The following is a 19,500-nucleotide window of genomic DNA, read 5'->3' on the forward strand; positions in this document are numbered from 1 at the left end:
TCACCGTGTTAGGCAGGATGGTCTCAATCTCCTGACCTCATGATCCGCTTGCCTTGGCCTCCCAAAGTGCTGGAAATACAGACATGAGCCACCACGCCAGGCCTCGAATACCCTTTGTTTGTTTCTCTTGCCTGATTGCCCTGGCCAGAACTTACTTTTTTGTTTTTTTAAGACGGAGTCTTGCGCTGTTGCTCAACCTGGAGTGCAGTGGTGTGATCTCAGCTCACTGCAAGCTCCACCTTCTGGGTTAACATCATTCTCCTGCTTCACCTTCCCGAGTAGCTGGAACTACAGGCGCCCGCCACCACACCTGGCTAATTTTTTGTGTTTTTTAGTAGAGATAGGGTTTCACCATGTTAGCCAGGATGGTCTTGATCTGAGCTCATGATCTGCCCGCCTCAGCCTCGCAGAGTGCTGGGATTACAGGCGTGAGGCACAACACCTGGCCCAGAACTTTCAATACTGTGTTGAATAGGAGCGGTGAGAGAGGACATCCTTGTTTCGTGCCGGTTTTCAAGGGGAATGCTTGCAGCTTTTGCACATTCAATATGATACTGGCTGTGGATTTGTCGTGAATGACTCTTACAAAAAATTTTTCATACACATCTTTTTGTTTGTTTTAAAGAGCGAGTGTTGCTTTGTTGCCCAGGCTGGAGTGCAGTGGCACAGTCATGGCTTGTTGCAGCCCTGAAATGCTGGACTCAAGTGATCCTCCCAGCTTACTCCGGGTAGCTGGGATTACAGGCACAGGTCACCACACCCAGCTATTGGTTTGAATTTTTTGTAGAGATGTGTTCTTGCTATGTTTCCCAGACTGGTCTCAGTCTCGTGGGTGCAAGCGATCCTCCCACCTTTGCCTCCCAAATTTTGGGATTACAGGCGTCAGCCACCGTGCCTGGCAACATCTTAATGACTCTAAAATATGGATGAGGGATCAAAAAAAGTTCATTCAAATCCTGATCAGTCAATGAGTCTTTACAATTTCTCTAAAACTTCCAAGCAAAATCCAAGGTAGTGCCTTGCACATGTCGCTTGACAAAGCAGTGACATATGTACCCTTGTGTTTTATTGTAACCGTAAACTGTGAAGAACAGAATGCTGCTTTGGAGCCTCGTACTCAGCCCTGTGTAGAAGAGATTCATACGTAGAAAGTAAATGAAGTCCCCAAAGTCACACAGTCAGTGAAAAACCCGGAACTAAAATGCAGACCTGTCTCCATTTGTTTCTCGAAACTTAGGGTTTTTTCCAGCAATTAATGCTCAGTGTCAGAGACACATTCTTCCTCACTGTGGCATCAGTAAAAAGGGCTGGACTTTTAAGAAGCTGGTGAAATTAGGGGCATTTGACAGGTTTTATTAAACTTTGGTTTAATAACAGGTCCACTTCTAACTGATACACATATGACTTACTTTGGTTGACCTCTTGTTGTTCAGCAAGTGCTTCTTCAATTTGGAGAATGCATCCGTATAACTGTTCACAAGTAGCCCCAGCCGAGGTCTGTAAGGATGATGACTATTTTAAGAAAATGCTTTTTTGGCAAGAAGAAAAATTTTCTAACCTACCCCTACTTCCTGTTACTCAAAATCTTCAAAAAGATGTTGAAGTAGTTTTTGTTTTATTATGTTACATTGTGATGTCACCTAAAAAATCCAAGGCTGTTATATTACACTGCATAAAATGATAATTCCTGTTTGCTATCTTAAAAAAATCGTGAGAAAAACGAAATTCAGAAAGCTTGGTGGTGATACTTTAAAATTAGGGCTTAGGTTAAATATTTATTATTTTTTTGAATGTGACAAGAACATCTTAAGAAAACACAGCTAAGAAATACAGTGGCAACAATTCATATAAATTAGGTTATTAACTAAGCCGCCAAGACCTTGAAAGGCAGTTAGTTTCTACTCCTGAAAGGGTTCTAATATAAATCTTAAGATGTAGGCATTATTTATGTAGTGGTACAAAAAAATGTCATGCTCTATGTTGGGTTAATATCTATTCACTTTTATTATGATTATTCAAGGAGTCTATAAGACTAAGCCTCAAAAAATAGTGTAATAGTGAAATATATAAAGGGATAAAATCAGCTGAGCTTCTTTGGGACACTTAGGGAAGAACTGTGTGGCCAAGTGTGTATGCGTTGAGAAGCACGTCTAACTGTATGGAATTCTGCTTACTGAAGAACTAACTAGGAATGAATCCGTCATTAGAAACACTTGTATTATTGATTAATAATTAGCAAAACCTTAGTTTTTGGTACTTTAATTTTAAAAAGCATCATTGGATGCTACTGCTACAACCTGAGTCAAATAAGTCAAGGCCTGTCTCTTCTGTGGGTTCTTTGTGATCATGATTGTTGACCCAAATTCATCTTGGAGTAAGTTTGACTTGAAAGTTCTCAGTGAATTGTGCTGAACCTAAAAATTCTTTTCAAACTATAGCATCTGTTCTGTATTTACAAACTGAAATAACTACGGATGTCAAATGAAAGAAGATTCTATTTCCTTTAGAACAATTTTTTTTTTTAGAAGTTTACATCAAAAATCTTTTTAGAGGCCGGGTGCAGTGGCTCGCGCCTATAAACCCAGCACTTTGGGAGGCCAGAGCAGGAGGATCACTTGAGGCCAGGAGCTCAGGACCATCCTGGGCAACATAGCAAGACCCTGTCTCTGCAAAAAAATTAACATAATTAACTGGGTGCAGTGGTGAGCACCTGTAGTCCCAGCTGCTGGGGAGGCTGAAGTGGGAGAATCACTTAAGCCCAAGAGTTCAAGGTTGCAGTGAGCTGAGATCACCATACTGCACTCCAGTGTGGGTGCCAGTAAGACCTCTGTTTAAAAAAAAAAAAAACTTAAAAATATTTATTTATGTTTGTTTTACGGGAAAGCCAATGTGTAATTGTTGTCATTTCTTCCACCCAGTGCCCTGCCAGACCGTTTTAGATTACTTGAAGACAGTTCTGCAGCACCACAACCAACTCCTGATACCACAGCCAGCCGACCAGCCAACTGAGGTAGGTCTCTAGGGAAAAGATAAGTGTTCCGTTTGGGATTCCCTTAAGATGAAGTCTCTTGATAATTTACCAGTGTATACCAGAACAGACTGGCTAGCAAAACAGTTTTTGACTGAGGTTTACGCGTCTGTTACCTGTAAGTATGTAATTTGTGGAGAAAGATGATACGTGTATTTAACTCCAGAGATTCAGCTTTGTACTGAGTGGGGAAAGACAGAGGTAATGACAATTTAAATAGCATGGGCAATTTTTCCACCATTCTGTTTGCACAGAGATGCCTGAAATGAGAGACACCCACTTGTCATTCCCTCAGACAGAGCCTGTGTTCCACATGCCCCTCACTCTGGGCACCTCACACACCGGGCACGATTCTCCAGTGCTTAGACAGGCATTTTCCAGAGGTCAGGGCCTCTGGATATGGGTTAGTTTTTTCATCTGGGTTTCAGTGGAAGAAACCACAGTCTCTCCCAATCTATAGAACAAATTATGTGTTTTAATAGTAATAAAGATGGTACGTACTTAAAAGATGTTCAAGACTCAGTTTTGAATATATGACTTTCATACAAGACTTGAGAACCGTGGACAATCCCCACAAGAATCCCCTGGGGAAGCTCTGAGGTTTCCCCCAGCCTAAAAATAAGCCTTCCTTGGATTCTCCTTTTCTTCTGTCTTTGCCTTCCTTTCTACTTCCGTCTCCTTCCAGGCTCCCAAGGCATCCTGGGTCAGCACCTTCATTCTGCACTACAGCACATCTTGCTCCTCGAAAGTTCAGCCCGGGTCTCATCTCTAGTGTCATAGAAGACACTCGATTCATGATTGCTGATTGGTGACCTCATTTTTTTCTAATGATTAAACATTTGAAAAGCTGGTCTATATTCTTTATCTTCTCTCTCTTAATTTCCATGTGCTCTTCCTCCCCTGTAATCTGGCTTCACTTCCACCACTACCAGAGTTTTCTGCAAGAGGCCCCTGGTGACTCTCCAGTTGTCTGGTCCTGTGACCCTTTTTCCACTCTGGTCACCCCACGCCCTCACCTCTCCTCCTCTGTGCTCTCTCTTGCCCTTAGCCTTAGTGTCAGTACTTTCTCCTGGTTCCTTGCCCCTCTTCCTGTGATGCCTTCGTGAGGTTTTCCATCCACTGTCCTCCAGAGTTCATGCTTTGTCTTTTTCTCTCACTCTCCACTGCCTTTTCTCATCAGCTATGTTTCTTATTTATTTATTTATTTTTTATTTTATTTATTTATTTTTTTTGAGACGGAGTCTCGCTCTATCGCCCAGGCTGGAGTGCAGTGACCGGATCTCAGCTCACTGCAAGCTCCGCCTCCTGGGTTTACGCCATTCTCCTGCCTCAGCCTCCCGAGTAGCTGGGACTACAGGCGCCCGCCACCTCGCCCGGCTAGTTTTTTTGTATTTTTTAGTAGAGACGGGGTTTCACGGTGTTAGCCAGGATGGTCTCGATCTCCTGACCTCATGATCCACCCGTCTCGGCCTCCCAAAGTGCTGGGATTACAGGCTTGAGCCACCGCGCCCGGCCTTTATTTATTTTTGAGACAGGGTCTTGCTTTCTTGCCCAGGCTGGAGTACAGTGGCATGATCATGACTCACTGCATCCTTGACCTCCCAGGCTCAGGTGATCCTCCCACCTCAGCCCCACAAATAGCCGAGACTACAGGTGTGCACCACCACGCCCAGCTAACTTTTAGTTTTTATAGAGACAGGGTCTCACTATGTTGCCCAGGCTGGTCTCGAACTCCTGAGCTCAAGTGAATCTCCTGCCTCAGCTTCCCAAAGTGTTGGGATTACAGGCATGAGCCTGGGTCCAGTTGTGTTTATTATAACATTCACTAGATGTGTGTTAACAAGTCCCACATGCGTACCTAGAGCACCAGTCCCGGTGGCTTCATTGTAGACCACCGTGCCAACTGCCTGGCCCACAGTGGTTTGCCCATACACCGCTTGATCTCACCGCACCTATTCTCAATAACCATCTGCAGTTCCTCCAGTTTTTAGTAAAGGCCCCACCAACCCCAGGTAGAAGTTTTGACACATCACTGACCCCCTCATTTCCTTTGTCTAATATTCTACAGCTATGTTGAGCTGTCTCTCTTTTCCTAGGTTGACTGTCTCACCTGACTATTGCAGCAGCTTCTTTCTTCTCCGTTCTCCACACTGGAAAGTTTTTTTTTTTTCTCCCCCTGAATTACAGATCCAAAGTAAATGTATACTTAAAATCCTTTGCTCCCTAGAATTAAATCCATATTTCCTAACTTGACATTACTGTCATACAAAAAGCACAACTGAAAAGCCCACTTCCTCCAGGAAGCTCTCCCTGACTGCCACACCCCTGCTTTGTGCCTGTGTGGCACACTGTTCAGAAGTGTAATTCAGAGCTAGTTACCTTGCTTAATAGTAAATGTACACCTATGTCTTCCATTTGATGATGACTCAAGTAACCCATTAAGGGTGATTCATTTTGTTTTTTTTCAGTGACTCAACAATAGGTCAATGTTTAATAACCTGTGGGTGGCTAATTGAAGAAAATATACAACCAGAATTCTACAAAAATAAGAAGATAGGGGAAATACCTACATTTCCTCTGGATAGGACTACTTAAACTTCATGACTCATCATCATTATGACTGTACTATTTTTATTGTCATTTCAGGCACACGAGCATTTTCTCATTTTTATTATTTATCACATTTTACTTCTATTAACTATGCTAAAACAGGTTTATAAATCTCATCCATAACCCGGAGAGCATTCTGAACTGAGCTTTGGGCTATAAATTACTTTCTCTTTCTTTCCCTTTTTCTTGATAAAAATTACCTCCAAATGGTATTCCTACATTTTATGAGACCAACATTTTATGCAGAGCTACTGCATTCAGTGGATTTTTTCAAAGGTTTTGGGAAAGCTCCTTTCCTGGATTGTCAGCTGCCAGATCACTAGTCTGTCCCATCTTGAAATAGACCAGTTTCAGGGGCACAGCAAAGCATTGCGTACAGGGTGAACCCTGAACTCGGGGATGGCATCCCCAGCCCCATCCCTTTGAGTTGTGAAGCCTTGGAAAGGGATTTGACCTCCTTGGTAAAACAGAGCTGTAATCCTGGCTTACCAGGTGAGCTCACTCTCCTGAGTAAAACAGCTTTTCAAAATTATATGGTGTTAAATAAACAGCTTAAAAAGCAGCTAGACAGTCTTTTCTAAGGCTGATGAGTATTTACAGGGACCATAACTAAGAGGATGGTGGAAGTCTCGTTTTTTAAATTAAGGATGGTAGAAGTCTCCTTTTTAGTGGCTCCTCATCTGTGTTGCTCTCCTTAAAGTTCTTTACCTTTGTGAATTTATATTCAGTGGTTAAAAAAAAAGTAAGAATTCTTCATTGTAGCCACCATTACTGGGTGTTTGCTGTGTGCCAGCCACAGAGGCCTGTACTCCACTGCATCAGCCGTTCAGCAAATGTTCATTGCACCTACATTGTGTCAGGCGCTGTACTCTGCCCTGAGAGTCTGGCATAGAATAAACAGGTAACAGTTTCAGCTCTCGTAAGCTTATCTTCTAGTGGGAGATGGCTGGACTGCTCGCCACAAACCACCAAGCTGGGATTATCATCTGTATTTTAACAGAAAGGAGCGAAGTTTAGACAAGTCACTTGCCCAAGGCTGAACCCAGAGCCCAGCTATGGAATAGACCTAGTACCTCCACCTGTGAGGAGAAAGGAGGGAAGTATGCAAAGTGCCTGGGGCAGGTGCTTCGGGCTGGTCGTCTGTTGCACAATAAATGGGGACGTTTATTAAGCTCCCTCCATGAAAGTACTGGTGACACAGTGAGTGGTTTTGAGTCAGCCAGCCCCCAGATTTCATGCCCCCCCGCCACCTCCCACCCAGCCTCCCTGAGGGCCGAGGGGTCAACCATTCAGAGCCCTTAGGAGACCTTTCCTCTCAGTGCTTGGGAAGCAATGGATTTATTTTCCCTGCTGCGGCTTTCCTCCCAACCGTAGCCTCTGTTCCTCATTTTTGTGAAAGACATCACTGTTTGACCTGGGGATCATCTTGCTTCCTCAGTCTCCCGTACATACCCTGGCCCATGGAATTGGTTGCCTGGCCCCCTCGATTGGACAGCTTTCACTCCCACTTCTCTTTGCCTTGCACAGACTTGATTCAGACCTCCGTCTCTCAGCTCCTGCCAGGAAACAGCAGCCGGGGCTGAAGGACTTTTTGGGAGCTCTGGGCCCCTGCCCATCTTTTGATTGTCTCTTATACGCAGGGTCCTCCACTGTACCCAGCCAAGGCTTGGCTCATGCTCCCAAATAGTCACATCTTGTACTCATGATAATTCAGTTCCTTTCAGTTGTATAGATGGGGAAACTGATCCAACAACTTGAAGTAACTTGCTAAAGTTAGTCTAATAAGACACAGAACCAAGATTCAATTCAAACCCGGCCTGACTGTAAATTCAGAACACAAACTAGGTGCCTCAGCTGCCTGCCTTAGGAAAGGAGACCACATCACACTGTTGCTCATTGAGGAGCGTATGAGTGCTGCCGTGGTGAGTCTCCACGTGCAGAACTCAGTGCCAGTTTCCCAGCCGCATCGGGCTGCCTACCTCTTGTTGGTTCCTATGCCATTTCCCATTCTCAGTGTTTAACTAAGCAGGGCACTTTTTGAAATAAAACCCTATCAGATCCAAATGGTGCCAAATTTATAACCTGTAGTAAATTTGCCAAGTTGTAAAAATGAATGAGTTTTCCCTTCTTTGTTTTGTACACCTTAATTACTGGGGAAGGAGTACATTAAAACTAAGATCATGGGTTAATTAATTTGTCCTGGACTGTAGAATTTTATGGACAACCAGAACTAAAGTAATGGTTGTGTAGGTGCAATTGATTAAACATGGCTTATAAATGTTACAGAAATTCCCGTAATTAGTCCCACTGCAGCTATTTAGCCCGGGAATTTTACAGCAGACATAAATTATCAAGGTGAAAAGTAAGAAAAATTTTGAGTTGACATAGTGGCATTTGCAGAAGCTATAATTTGAGGAAACCTGTTTTGCATGATTATTAGTGATTTCTTTTTTCAGTTTCCACAATTCTCCGTTCTTAAAATTTGCTTTTTAATGTTGTTTCTATTGTAATGCAGTGACTACCAGGTGTTGGGTGCGTTAAACACAAGTAATGCCTTATTAAAATAGATCACCAGCATCATTTCGAAAAGTACTTGAAAGTAACCAAAAAAAGAAGGACCTGTTTGATCACACTCTTCAAAGTTTTGCATATTTTAATAGATTGAAAAGGAAAGTTACAGGTTAGATTTAAATAGTGTTCCCTGTCATTGGATCTTGACACATTTGAACCTACCTGTTAAAATGTAAGTTATAAATAGCTCCCCTTTCAAAGGTGTTCATTATACCTCATTGGCTCTTGTTACAGAAAATGCAAATGTAATTTGAAAAGTGCCCCTTCTGAGTTTGAGCAATTACTTGCGCACTTCAATACCTGGTTCATTGTCAGCATAGCCATTTGGTTAAAAAGCGTGTTTGCCTTTGAAATGGAGATCACTTCTGCTTCTGGCTGGCTGACTAGGCGGGTAATGAGAAAATATTTCGCTTTTCCAGGGAAGCAAGCAGCTGTTGAACAACTATCCTGTCTACATAACGAGCAAACAGTGGGATGAGGCTGTAAATTCTTCAAAGAAAGATGGGAGACGGCTCCTTCGATACCTCATCAGATTTGTTTTCACAACCGATGAGCTTAAGTACTCATGCGGCCTTGGGAAAAGGAAAAGGTCAGTGCAGTCAGGAGAGACAGGTCCCGAAAGACGCCCTCTGGATCCAGTTAAAGTAACATGCCTCCGAGGTACTGCATCCTTCCGCTCAGTGTCACCATCTGTGATCTCATTTCACCGCATTGGCTGTGGCTCTCCCTGTACAAGTGTTCAGCCTTACTGTATTTTGATTTCTTTCTGCTGAGAACGTCTAGGCTTCATGTGGCCCATCTACTCGGTATTGAGAAGCTCTTTTAAAAACCTCCGTTTGCCTTAGCATTGTTGTTCTCACTTAGTGGTACATAAGCATCGCATAACACCTCATGTTTCACGCTTCAAATTCAGATTTTCTTTGCCGCCAGAGAAGGCCACCTCCAGCAAAACTGGAGCATAGGGGAACACGCAGAGGAAGGGAAGGCGTGGAAATTTTTTTTAATGAGTAAAATGTTACCTCATTTCCAGTTCTAGTTTGTGTCCTCTTCTAGTACCTTCTCAAGAATACTTGGCTCAACTCCTTAAATTTGTTTAGGATTAATTCTCCTCAATGCTAAAATATACCTTGCCCAGTAAAACATTTTTCTTTTGGTTAAAAAAAAAAGTTTCTATTAAATGTACTGCGGAGATAATACGACTTCAGCAGTATTAATAGCTGATTACTTTGCAGTTGATCTGCACTACTGCAGGCCAGGCAGAGGGGTGGGAAGGAGGAATCAGGAGGTATCCAGTTGATTCAGCAAGGGCAAATACAGACCTAGACAAATAGAAGTGTTATAGTGCCAACAAAACATTGTTCACATCTGAGAAATCCATATCAAAAAGCTCAATATTAACCTATACAATTCAATGGCAGTTTATTGACTGGAAAGACAATATTGATTTACTCTAAATAGGGATAAAAATTTTTCGTGGTGAGGAAATCACAGTAGAAAAACAAAGCCGGATTATCACCACTAAGGCCCTGGTTATGTGACAGAATACTTCTGCACTCCCTTCTGAGATGCCCACAGTGACATTATGTGCCTAGGATGTGTACATAGTATTGGTTTGCAGCTGAGATTCCCTAGGCCTGCCCCCAGAGATTCTGATTCAGAAGGGATGGGGCAGGCATGCGTGTTTCCTAGATGAAGACAACCTTAGGGATTTATGCACACATGGCCTACGATTCAGCAAACCACCAGAGATAAAAATGCCTGTGTTTACTAGGCACAAGTGCTCCAGCGCACCTCCTATTAGTCGGTCTGAATATTCCACTTACTCAGAGCAACTAGGTGGTAGAAATTTCCAGGGTCTGTCCTGCCAAACTAGCTACAGTTTTCTGTATTCCCTGACATCATCAGAGATGATGGAGTTACTCACCAAGAGGCAGTGTTGAGCTTGGGGTCTTGACTGTGCCCTGTATGTGTGTACTCAAGGGAGTTGCCTTTAGGCTTATAAAGGAGTCAAATAAGGGGTCTCATTGCTGTATTGTTTTCCAGAAATTGTTACATAACATTTTATATTTCTACAGCAAGTCAGTAGAAGTGATGGATTAAAATACATCCCAGAGAACTAGTGCTGCTGCTCTGGAAACACTGCAGGAGCCACTGTCACACTGATGCCTGATGCAGACCAGGCTGCCTAACCAGAGACTGCCGTCCCCAGCTCATTTTTCACTTAGGGCCACAATGCATGGATCTCCATCCAGCTTTTGGGTGGGGAATACATAGGCAAGATACGGTGATTGTCCATGTTGGAGGCAGCTGAAACAGTTCACTCTTCCGGGCATGTTAATTGCTTTGTGGTAAAATTAAATATTAGGAGGAGATAGCATGTAAAAAATGTTTGCCAGCCCATGTATAGAGATGACATTTTTGGAAATAAGTATAGCTAATCACATGGCATTCTAAGAACATGGGTACCTTTTCTGAACTAACACTTAGGCACCTTCTCAGTCATTAAGACTGTTATTTTATTGTACTCCATCTTCAAATTAGTAACTGGTTAAAGAATACCATGCTAATGATATTTGTTGTGCTTCTGGAGATAGTAACATTCTCAAAATGTGAGCAGGTAACAACTTGGGTTTTGAAATCTACTCCTTGCTTATACCAGATGTGGTGCATCCCATGCCTTACAAATCAAATCTACCTTTTGTTTCAACAGCAAATGTTTCTTAGAGGGATTACCCTCTTACTTAATGCAATTTTTTTTTTTTTTTTTTTTTTACTTTTGCACATGAGAAGAAAATTTGTATGGAATAAGTTGGGTCTAATGAGTGACATCATCATGGCATTGCATTGGATTTCCCATAAAGTTTTTCTTATAGAGCTTCTGTTAAAGTTTAAGCAGCCTGTCCTATCATCTTCTGCAAAAACCAGCTGTTTTTCTCTCTCTCTCTTTGATGTTGTGTATATTCCTACAGAATTCATTAGGATGCATTGTACCTCCAACCCCGATTGGTGGATGCCCTCGGAGGAGCAGATAAACAAAGTGTTCAGCGACGCTGTCGGTCACGCCCGACAGGGGCGGGCGGTGGGGACTTTCCTGCACAACGGTGGCTCGTTTTATGAAGGGATCGATCACCAGGCTTCTCAGGATGAAGTCTTCAATAAAAGTTCCCAGGATGGATCTGGGGATTAGTGGACAGAATCTTCCTGTTGTAGCAGCCGGTCCTCTCAAGAGTTCCAATTGTGAATGTCCTGTTCCTGTCACCTGACAGTCCAAAGCATGTCATTCTGCCATACTCTGCACATACTCAGCTGCCACAGTACCCAAATAGAAATCCATTTTAGGGTTGTTTGGGAAGTCTGTGGCGCCTACAACAGACTTTTGGAATATTATAAAAAGAAAAAAACTATGATTTTTAAATGATTACTGACTAGATGGTGAGGGTGAAAAAATATGTGAGCTCCTAGTTTCCTTTCTGAAATCTTCAAACTCTGCTACCTGGGCAGAGATAGTCCCCAAGGTAGGCTGGGGTAGTGTTTCTGCCCATGGGAGAAGGTGGAGACATGGAGTTGTGTTAAGGGACAAGGAGCAAACATTCTCTTAATTCAAGTAAGTTGTCTTTATGTTTTCCAAAGACCTGACTTCGTATTTCTCGGCAAAGGCATAGGATAGATGACATCATACACCATTTTGACATTAATAATGTCTCTTACTAAAAGGAAACCAGAAAACAGAGGCAACATCTACAGACAGTGATTAATTACAGGTCAGCTGTTTTTCTGTTACTTAAAAACGACTGTGTTGATCAAGAAGGCACTATTTGATCTCTGGAGTTTACAAACAGTAGTCATTTTTCATTGTTAGTCAAGAAACATCCAAAGATCCAAAACCATTTTCAAATGCTCAGTTTTGTAGGTTAATAAATCCGTAGTTTCCATAGCCTTAAATCAGGCTTTGTTGACACAATGCCAAAGTGATGGGTAGAACAATGAAAATTTAAATCAATTAGTTGTTTGGTGCACTGAAGACCAAACAAGTGGTGTGACTTTTGGCATGCGCTGAATTGACTAGATGTTCTGGCATTGTATATACACACAGCTTCAAGGCCATTCTGACAACTATGCAATGGGCTTGTCAGTAATTGCTCTGAAATGTCAGGGTCTTTCTCTGCTGATTTGATCTTCAGAATTTGTATGGAACTTGTTTCCCATTGTCCTTGATGAAAATGTTTCATCCCCACCATGCCTCCTTTTCCCCAATGTTCCCTGTAGCTATGGCTAAGTTAGCACTGTGCTGCTCCCACTCACTGTCCCCTGGTTAATTTGTTGAGTTCCGTATGTAAAATTAGTGGTATCTTTGGAACCTTTCCATATTGGCAAATGCTATACAGGTGCTAGAATCATCATTTCTGAGGGCTTCCTGTTTGGAGTCAGGCTTTCTTTACCAAACTAGTCCAGATTACTACATTCTTTGTAGAGCAAAGGGCTAAATGGACAGCATTTATTGAAGGCTACTATCATCTGCAGACATGGCCAAGGGTTTTGAAAATTGAATGGAGATTCAGGTTGATGGGCATCCATTGATAAAGGGTTTTTTGGCTATTTTTGTCAACATAAACTCATAAATTATCCTTTAGATTTAATACTTAGTTTGCATTCACTATATACAAAGTCCTAGAAATAGGTCTTTCTGTAGCTTTTGCTTATTAGCTTTTTTTGTATTACTAGAATTCATCCATTGAAGAGTTTAATGTTTATGGAGATGGTCATCTGTCTTTTTTCAGTGATGTAGGGGGAACTAATATTTCAATCCTGTTTTGAGAAAATTAAAATTAGTCAGATTTACTCAATGGTATAGGGAGAACTAATATTCAATCCTATTTGGGGCAAATTAGCTAAAATTTGGAAGTAAAAGAAATTATATGGGCAAATGCCATGTTCTTATGGCAACCACGAGACCAGTATCTTTGGCTCTCCAAGGGAGAAAGATCTCTTAAAGCATTTTTAGAGGTCCGAGAAGTCAGTGTCTGTCTTATAAGATTTTTTGACAACATGACATCTTTGCTAGAAGAAAAACACCACCATGGCCTCATCTGTTTTTCCATCTTACCTTAATTTTTCACTGGCCTTAAGTTGTCCTTACTGCTGCTGAGTACATTGTTCTGTTTTTCTGTAGCAACAATATTTGATCACTGCTTTTAAGAAAAACAGACTAGCCCTTCTTGTTTTCCTGGAAGTTTGAAGTCCTGAACGTTTCTTGATATCCAGATACCATCTTGGAGCCCTGTCGTGCTGGTCTTCGCTGAGGCTGAGAGCAGTTTCTGCACTCCCGCTCCATGGCCGTACGTGATGACGCACCTGCACCAGTGCTGCAAGAGCAGGGGACAGCAGCCTGTGGTTTGGCTGTCACTGCTACTCCTGAGAACGCTGCTGTCCCAGGCTTGCCCACCACGTTTGTTCCAAAGTTACACCTGGTCTCTTCCTCCCTCGTGCCCATACCAGGTTAATCATTTCTCTATCAGCTGTTTCTCCATCAACAAATTCTGAATGGTGAGACCAATTGTTGGACATCTCTTTTGCACAAGGCTGACACACTCCATACTCAGCATCACACAGCCAGTTCTAATTCCTGGGTCTAGGACTTAACGACTTCTGCCTGAGTGAGATGTTCCTACGACTTTTGCCTGAGTGAGATGTTCCGCTGTACTACTACCGTTCATGTAGCTGCTAGCTTCCTTTAGCTAAGCCTGGTGTTTGATGCAGGCACTGGCAGCCACTGAGGCTATGATGCAGCATCAATGTGGACGCTGCTGGCTCCTCTCCTTGGGACATATCCACACTGCCACTTGAGCTTCACCTTTAAGGCTAGTATGTACCTAAGTTCACGATGGTTGTCTGCATGGTCTCATGATCTTTAAATCAGGACCTACAAAGGATGTTCATTTGTTTTTGGTAAGGTCCATTGAGCCTCTGTGTAGCCAAGTTAAAAGCTCGCCCATTAAGACGGGATGCTGCCTTTGCTCTGTGAGCCTTTCAACTGAAATCCTTGGAGACTTGAAAGTGTTGCTTATCATTTTGATTTGATTTTCTACATCTTTATCTGGCAAATGGACAGATTGCTCTCAGAAGAAACTTAGTCATGCCAGCTTTTAGAGTCCTTCTTGAGTCATGTTGGCATTGGTGGTGTAAAATAGATGGAGTTAAAACAGCTCAGGATGCAGCCGTGTCCCCGCTTCACTGGTGAGAGGAGGAGGTCACGGGGCTGGCGTGACGAACAAAGACTAAATGTGGCTTTTTTGTCAGTGACTGCATGTGGTCCATAAGCCCAGCTATCAGAAGAGCCATACCTACCAAAAGTGGCGGTGTCCTGTGTTTTCCACATTAAAATCTTGTTACAAAGATCATGCCGGCTTTTCACAGTGAGCCGAAGCCCCAAGCTCAGTTCCAGCCAGGCTCAGGATGGCCCTCGAATGATCGGTATTGGATAGTGTAGGCCGGGAGCCTGTGGAAGGGACCAGTATTTTGCAAGCCGTTACTGAAGTCACTTTTCTCACTGACTATTGATGGTACACTGTTCAAAATGACATGGCTTAACCTTAGTGTTAAATGCTTTCAAGAAAAACTGTAACCATTTCAGTTTTACAAGTACTTTCTCGTTTTACTTGAACATTTTACAAGTACCTTCCCTATTTACTTGAAAATATTTCCTCTAGCCCTTGAACCCGGGCATCACTTTTTTGGTTTTCCTCATTCCACCACAGCATTTAGGTGACTGTTACCATTTATGTTTCATTAAGCTTCACTAGGAATGTAAGGATATTAGAGCATTTGCAGAAACTTGCTATCACCTCCTTTGGTAGGGGAATCAAGATATATATGTCGCTACTTCACAGCCATAGAGTTAGTGGGTGATTATGTATTCTGCATTGTTCCTTATCCCTTCGTCAGTGACAAGACACATTGACATAAGAGATTCCTTCAGCATTATAAGGAGAGATAAAGTATTAACATTTCTTATTTGATCCAACTACTCCATGTCCCATCAACTAGTGGTAACTGATGTTGATAGGATTTTTTTAACTCCAGTAACTATTCTTGCACTATCAGATGTTTACCCCAAATTAGGCAATAATCCAGACTTTCGGTCTATGGGTTTATGATTCCTACATTCCCCTGCCACTCTCAATGGCTTGTTGCCTCCCTTCTGTTGCTCTCAGAAAATGGATGGAGCGTCAGGTAAAGATGAAACATGCACTATGTTCAGAAAAGCAGACATCCATTGCCCTCGTTTAGATGCCATCCTTCACTACATGCTCTAGAACCTAAACCTAATACCCATTGACTACCTCCTGAGTTTCTTAGATTTCAATTATTTTAAAAAATCTCATCCATGGATAATAGCTTCAATTTTAGAAAAGATTTAAACGTATAACTTTCCTCATTCAGTGCTATGTCATTTCACAGTACATATCTGCCTTAATTTTTGACAGCTCATATATACAGATATTTAGAAATGTAATAGAAAATGATTTTGCACATATGGTGCAAGTCTTGCTGGTGTATGTTTAATGTGGCAACACGTGCCAAAACTGTTTGGCAAAACATGTCAAATGGAGTGCTTGAGTCAGAACTCTAATGTAAATGTGTCTAAACAGCAGTGTGTATCATTATGATGTATTTTTGTAAACATAGTGATGGCTTCTTTCAGTCATGTAAGTACTGGATAAAAATAACCACTTCGCTTGGAATAATGTAGGAAAATGTCACCCAGCGGATGGATAGTCCTCTGCAAAGTTACATTGTCAGCCAGTGGCACTGGTTCTTTAATTTATGTTGTTTTTTTTTCTTTTTTTCTTTTTTTGGAGAGTGAAGAATTAACATCAGACAACATGGAGTGCAAAAATAATAACCCGTCAATATTTGTCTTCTAAATGTAAAATGTAAAAGTTTAACTGATCTGTGTACACATTAGAGACCACTTTCACACTCCACAGTATGTTCAGTTACAGGTAGCACTGAGAGGTCGAGACTTTCCTCATCTAATGACCAGCTTGGTTAATTTGACTTCTGAAGGCACTGAATCACCAAGTCTTTGCAGTAATGGTGACCAGATTAATTTTCCTCATAACTCTATAGCTGTCTGATATAAGGGCTGTGTTTTTATTGAATCACAGATCCTCGATTAGAATGAGAGCACATCTGCTAGTAAGACTCATTTGAAAACCTGTTTATTCTTGCAATAATCGGGCTAGTACAAGTGGCCAGATGTATCCTGGCCACATTGGAAAACTATTTGGGCCCATTCAGAACCACTTAATTGCAACAACAGTAGTAACTAAAGTTAATATCTATCTATTGAGTGCTTGTGTGCCAGTTACTTTGATAAGTACTTTAATGGATCCTCATTTTAATCCTCACAGCTACCCTTTGAGACTGTTTCTGTTCTTATTCCCATTGTATTGATAAGGAAACTGCCCAAGGTCCTCAGCTAAGAAGAGGATCGCTTTGGGCGTAGGAAGCAGAATGATGAGTTCAGTCTTCCTCAGTAGTTGCAACACAGTTCTCAAAGCACATCAATACTTCGGAATGGATTTATTGTTTTATTTATGCCATCAAGGGAGAGTTGGTATTTGTGTATTACTAAAAACTACTTCTAAAGTATGTCGATACTTAGTAGGAACATACAAACTATATGTCCTCTGGGAACTGCCCAGGTTTCTGTTTAAGGCTTGACCTATGTAAGATCCTATGACAAAGAGCAGAACACTTTTTTAAAAAGTAGGTGAATTCAAATTAAAATCAGGAGTTTGTTCACATTTATCTCATAGGTTCCTAGTGCAAAAATGCAGGGAGAGATAAAAGCAAACATTTGAAGTCAGTGAAGTGAGAGTCTTTGGGAACTCCTAGATGTTAGAAATAGCACCAGGGCATCAGGTAGCCAATGTTCAATTCACTTTTCACATTTGCGTCTTTGTAGCTTTAGAGCTGATGAGTCTGGTTGGTTTGGAAGAGAGAGTTTTAATTTATGATGTCACTGTGAAAACTGTTGTGAAAATTTTGTAAGAAAATACAGTAATCTGTTGATTCTTCCCTGTAGTTTTGGCTTTCACATCCCTTTGGCTGTGTTTAAGTTCAAGAGCATGCCAAGGCCATGAGGGTCCTGGCTTGTGCTTCTTGGGAACAGGGCATGCTAGCGGTGGGTCATGAAGCTTTCAAGGTCACTGGTCCAGCCCGATCCTGCCCAATTTAAGCATTGCCTTTATGTCTCTCCTCTCTGGAACTTCATGTAGCAGCCTAACACCGGGGCCGACTTGCCTTTACTCTATTTTCTATGATGAATACTTGTGGAGAAACTGTGACAAATCCATTGATCCTGATATTTTTATTGTTGGAGTCTTGTTGATTCTCTATGAATAATTTCTATTTGTACTGTGTAGAGTTAATACCCACTAGGGATATGTTAATAAAAGTACAAATGCATAGTGTAATATAGAATAGCAAGATTTTTTTGTGAACAATTTATATAGAAGAGTAAGTTGTTTTTTAAGTGTTAGGCTCATTTCTTTTGGGAACTTAAAATGTTATAAAAGTTTTTTAAACATTCAATATTTTTAATTATAAGAGACATTTGTTACTAGAGCCAGTTATTTCAGGTGTTCTAATTGGAGTGTTGATTTTATTACCTCATATACCTCTAGAATGCCACGTGTTCTGTTGGGGATAAAATTGCACAATAAATGTCAAGTCTCTGTTAAGTGTTTTAACTTGCTTTTTGCATCTTTCCAATTCATTGTAAATACTTTTCTGTTTCTTTGAATAGATAACTTTTCTCTCCCTGAAGCTGAGTTCTCTGCTTGTCTTTGAACATCAGGAAAATGTTATATGCTTAATATCCAAATAAAAGATGCTCAGTTTTGTCAGGAAAGTGACCAGAGATCATCCAGAAATTCATTTGATCTAGTAAATGAAAGGCATAACCAGTGACGATCTCAGAGTGACATGTAGTCCAAGAGGATTTCTATACAGTATTTTATACATTCACACATAAAGCACACATGCTTGCTGTTCATGGTACCATTTAATCAGGAAGAAGAAAACCTATAGCTGCTGCCCATGACTTTAAAAAATAAACAGATACTGATTATTTATGGTTTTTGAGCAGTGTTCTGCGTACAAAGGCAGAATAGCTATGGCTAAATAAGGGGACATGGATGTGACTTCCCACTTCTAGTTATTACATGAAATATAAATCTGACAATCATTATCAAACAGCATAATTGAATAACTGTTAAGTCAGACTAAGTACAAGCTAAGACAACACACTGGTTCATTTTAGGGGAAACATAAAGGTATTTTATTTTTGCCCTAGAAGATGCAAACTTTAAGACAGGAGTCTTTGTTTTGGTTTTTTGTTTTGAGACAGGGTTTCACTCTGTTGCCCAGGCGGGAGCGCAGTGGCTCAGTCATGGCTCACTGCATCCTCAACCTTCCCGGGCTCAAGTGATCCTCCCACCTCAGCTTCCTAAGTAGCTGGGACCACCGGTGCACACCATCACACCCAGCTAATTTTTGTCATTTTTGTAGCTACGGGGTTTCACTATGTTGCCTGAGCTGGTCTTGAACTCCTGGCTCCTGCCTCAGCATCCCAAAGTGTTGGGATTACAGGCATGAGCCACCATGCCCAGCCTAGACAGTAGTTTTGGATGGAAAAGCAATACGTTAGTCCAAATAATTTTTGTTAGAATCAGAATATCAAAAAGAAAGTTATTCTGAAGCATTAAAAGAGGATTGTTAAGTAATAAGAGCTGTTGGATATTTTGTAGCAAAGCACACATAGGCTGAAGCTACCAACTAAAAAGTATTAGAAATGGGCGGGGCACGGTGGCTCACACCTGTAATTCCAGCACTTTGGGAGGCCAAGGCGGGTGGATCCCTTGAGGCCAGGAGTTTGAGACCAGGGTGGGCAACATGGTGAAACTGTCTCTCCACTAAAAATATTAATACAAAAATTAGCCAGGCATGGCGGTGCACACCTGTAGTCCCAGCTACTTGGGAGGCTGAGGTGGGAGGATCACTTGTGCCTGGGCCAGTGGAGGTTGCAGTGAGCTGCGATGGTACCACTGCACTCCAGCCTGGGGACAGAGTGAGACCCTCTTTCAAAAAAAAAAAAGAAGGTTTGGAAACGAGTTAAGCTGCAGAATACAAAATCAATATGCGAAAATCGCTTGTACCTTTATACACTAGTAATACACAATCTGAATGGTATTAAGAAAATTATTTACAGCCACATCCGGAAG

At 41.6% G+C, this 19,500-nt stretch overlaps 1 protein-coding gene across 1 annotated transcript in view; it reads left to right on the forward strand.

Annotated features, from left to right (window-relative positions):
* Positions 1 to 17,958, forward strand: part of BEND4 (BEN domain containing 4) — a 43,125-nt gene extending 25,167 nt beyond the window's left edge. Inside the window, exons 3-5 of the mRNA XM_011949038.1 lie at positions 2,919 to 3,010; positions 8,629 to 8,869; positions 11,179 to 17,958. Of these exons, the coding sequence (XP_011804428.1) occupies positions 2,919 to 3,010; positions 8,629 to 8,869; positions 11,179 to 11,396 (551 nt within the window). The 3' untranslated portion in view covers positions 11,397 to 17,958. The remainder of the gene's footprint in view (positions 1 to 2,918; positions 3,011 to 8,628; positions 8,870 to 11,178) is intronic.
* The last annotated feature ends 1,542 nt before the right edge of the window (positions 17,959 to 19,500 follow it).

Source organism: Colobus angolensis, unplaced genomic scaffold (genome assembly GCF_000951035.1).
Source record: "Colobus angolensis palliatus isolate OR3802 unplaced genomic scaffold, Cang.pa_1.0 Scaffold29, whole genome shotgun sequence".
Classification (NCBI taxonomy): domain Eukaryota; kingdom Metazoa; phylum Chordata; class Mammalia; order Primates; family Cercopithecidae; genus Colobus; species Colobus angolensis.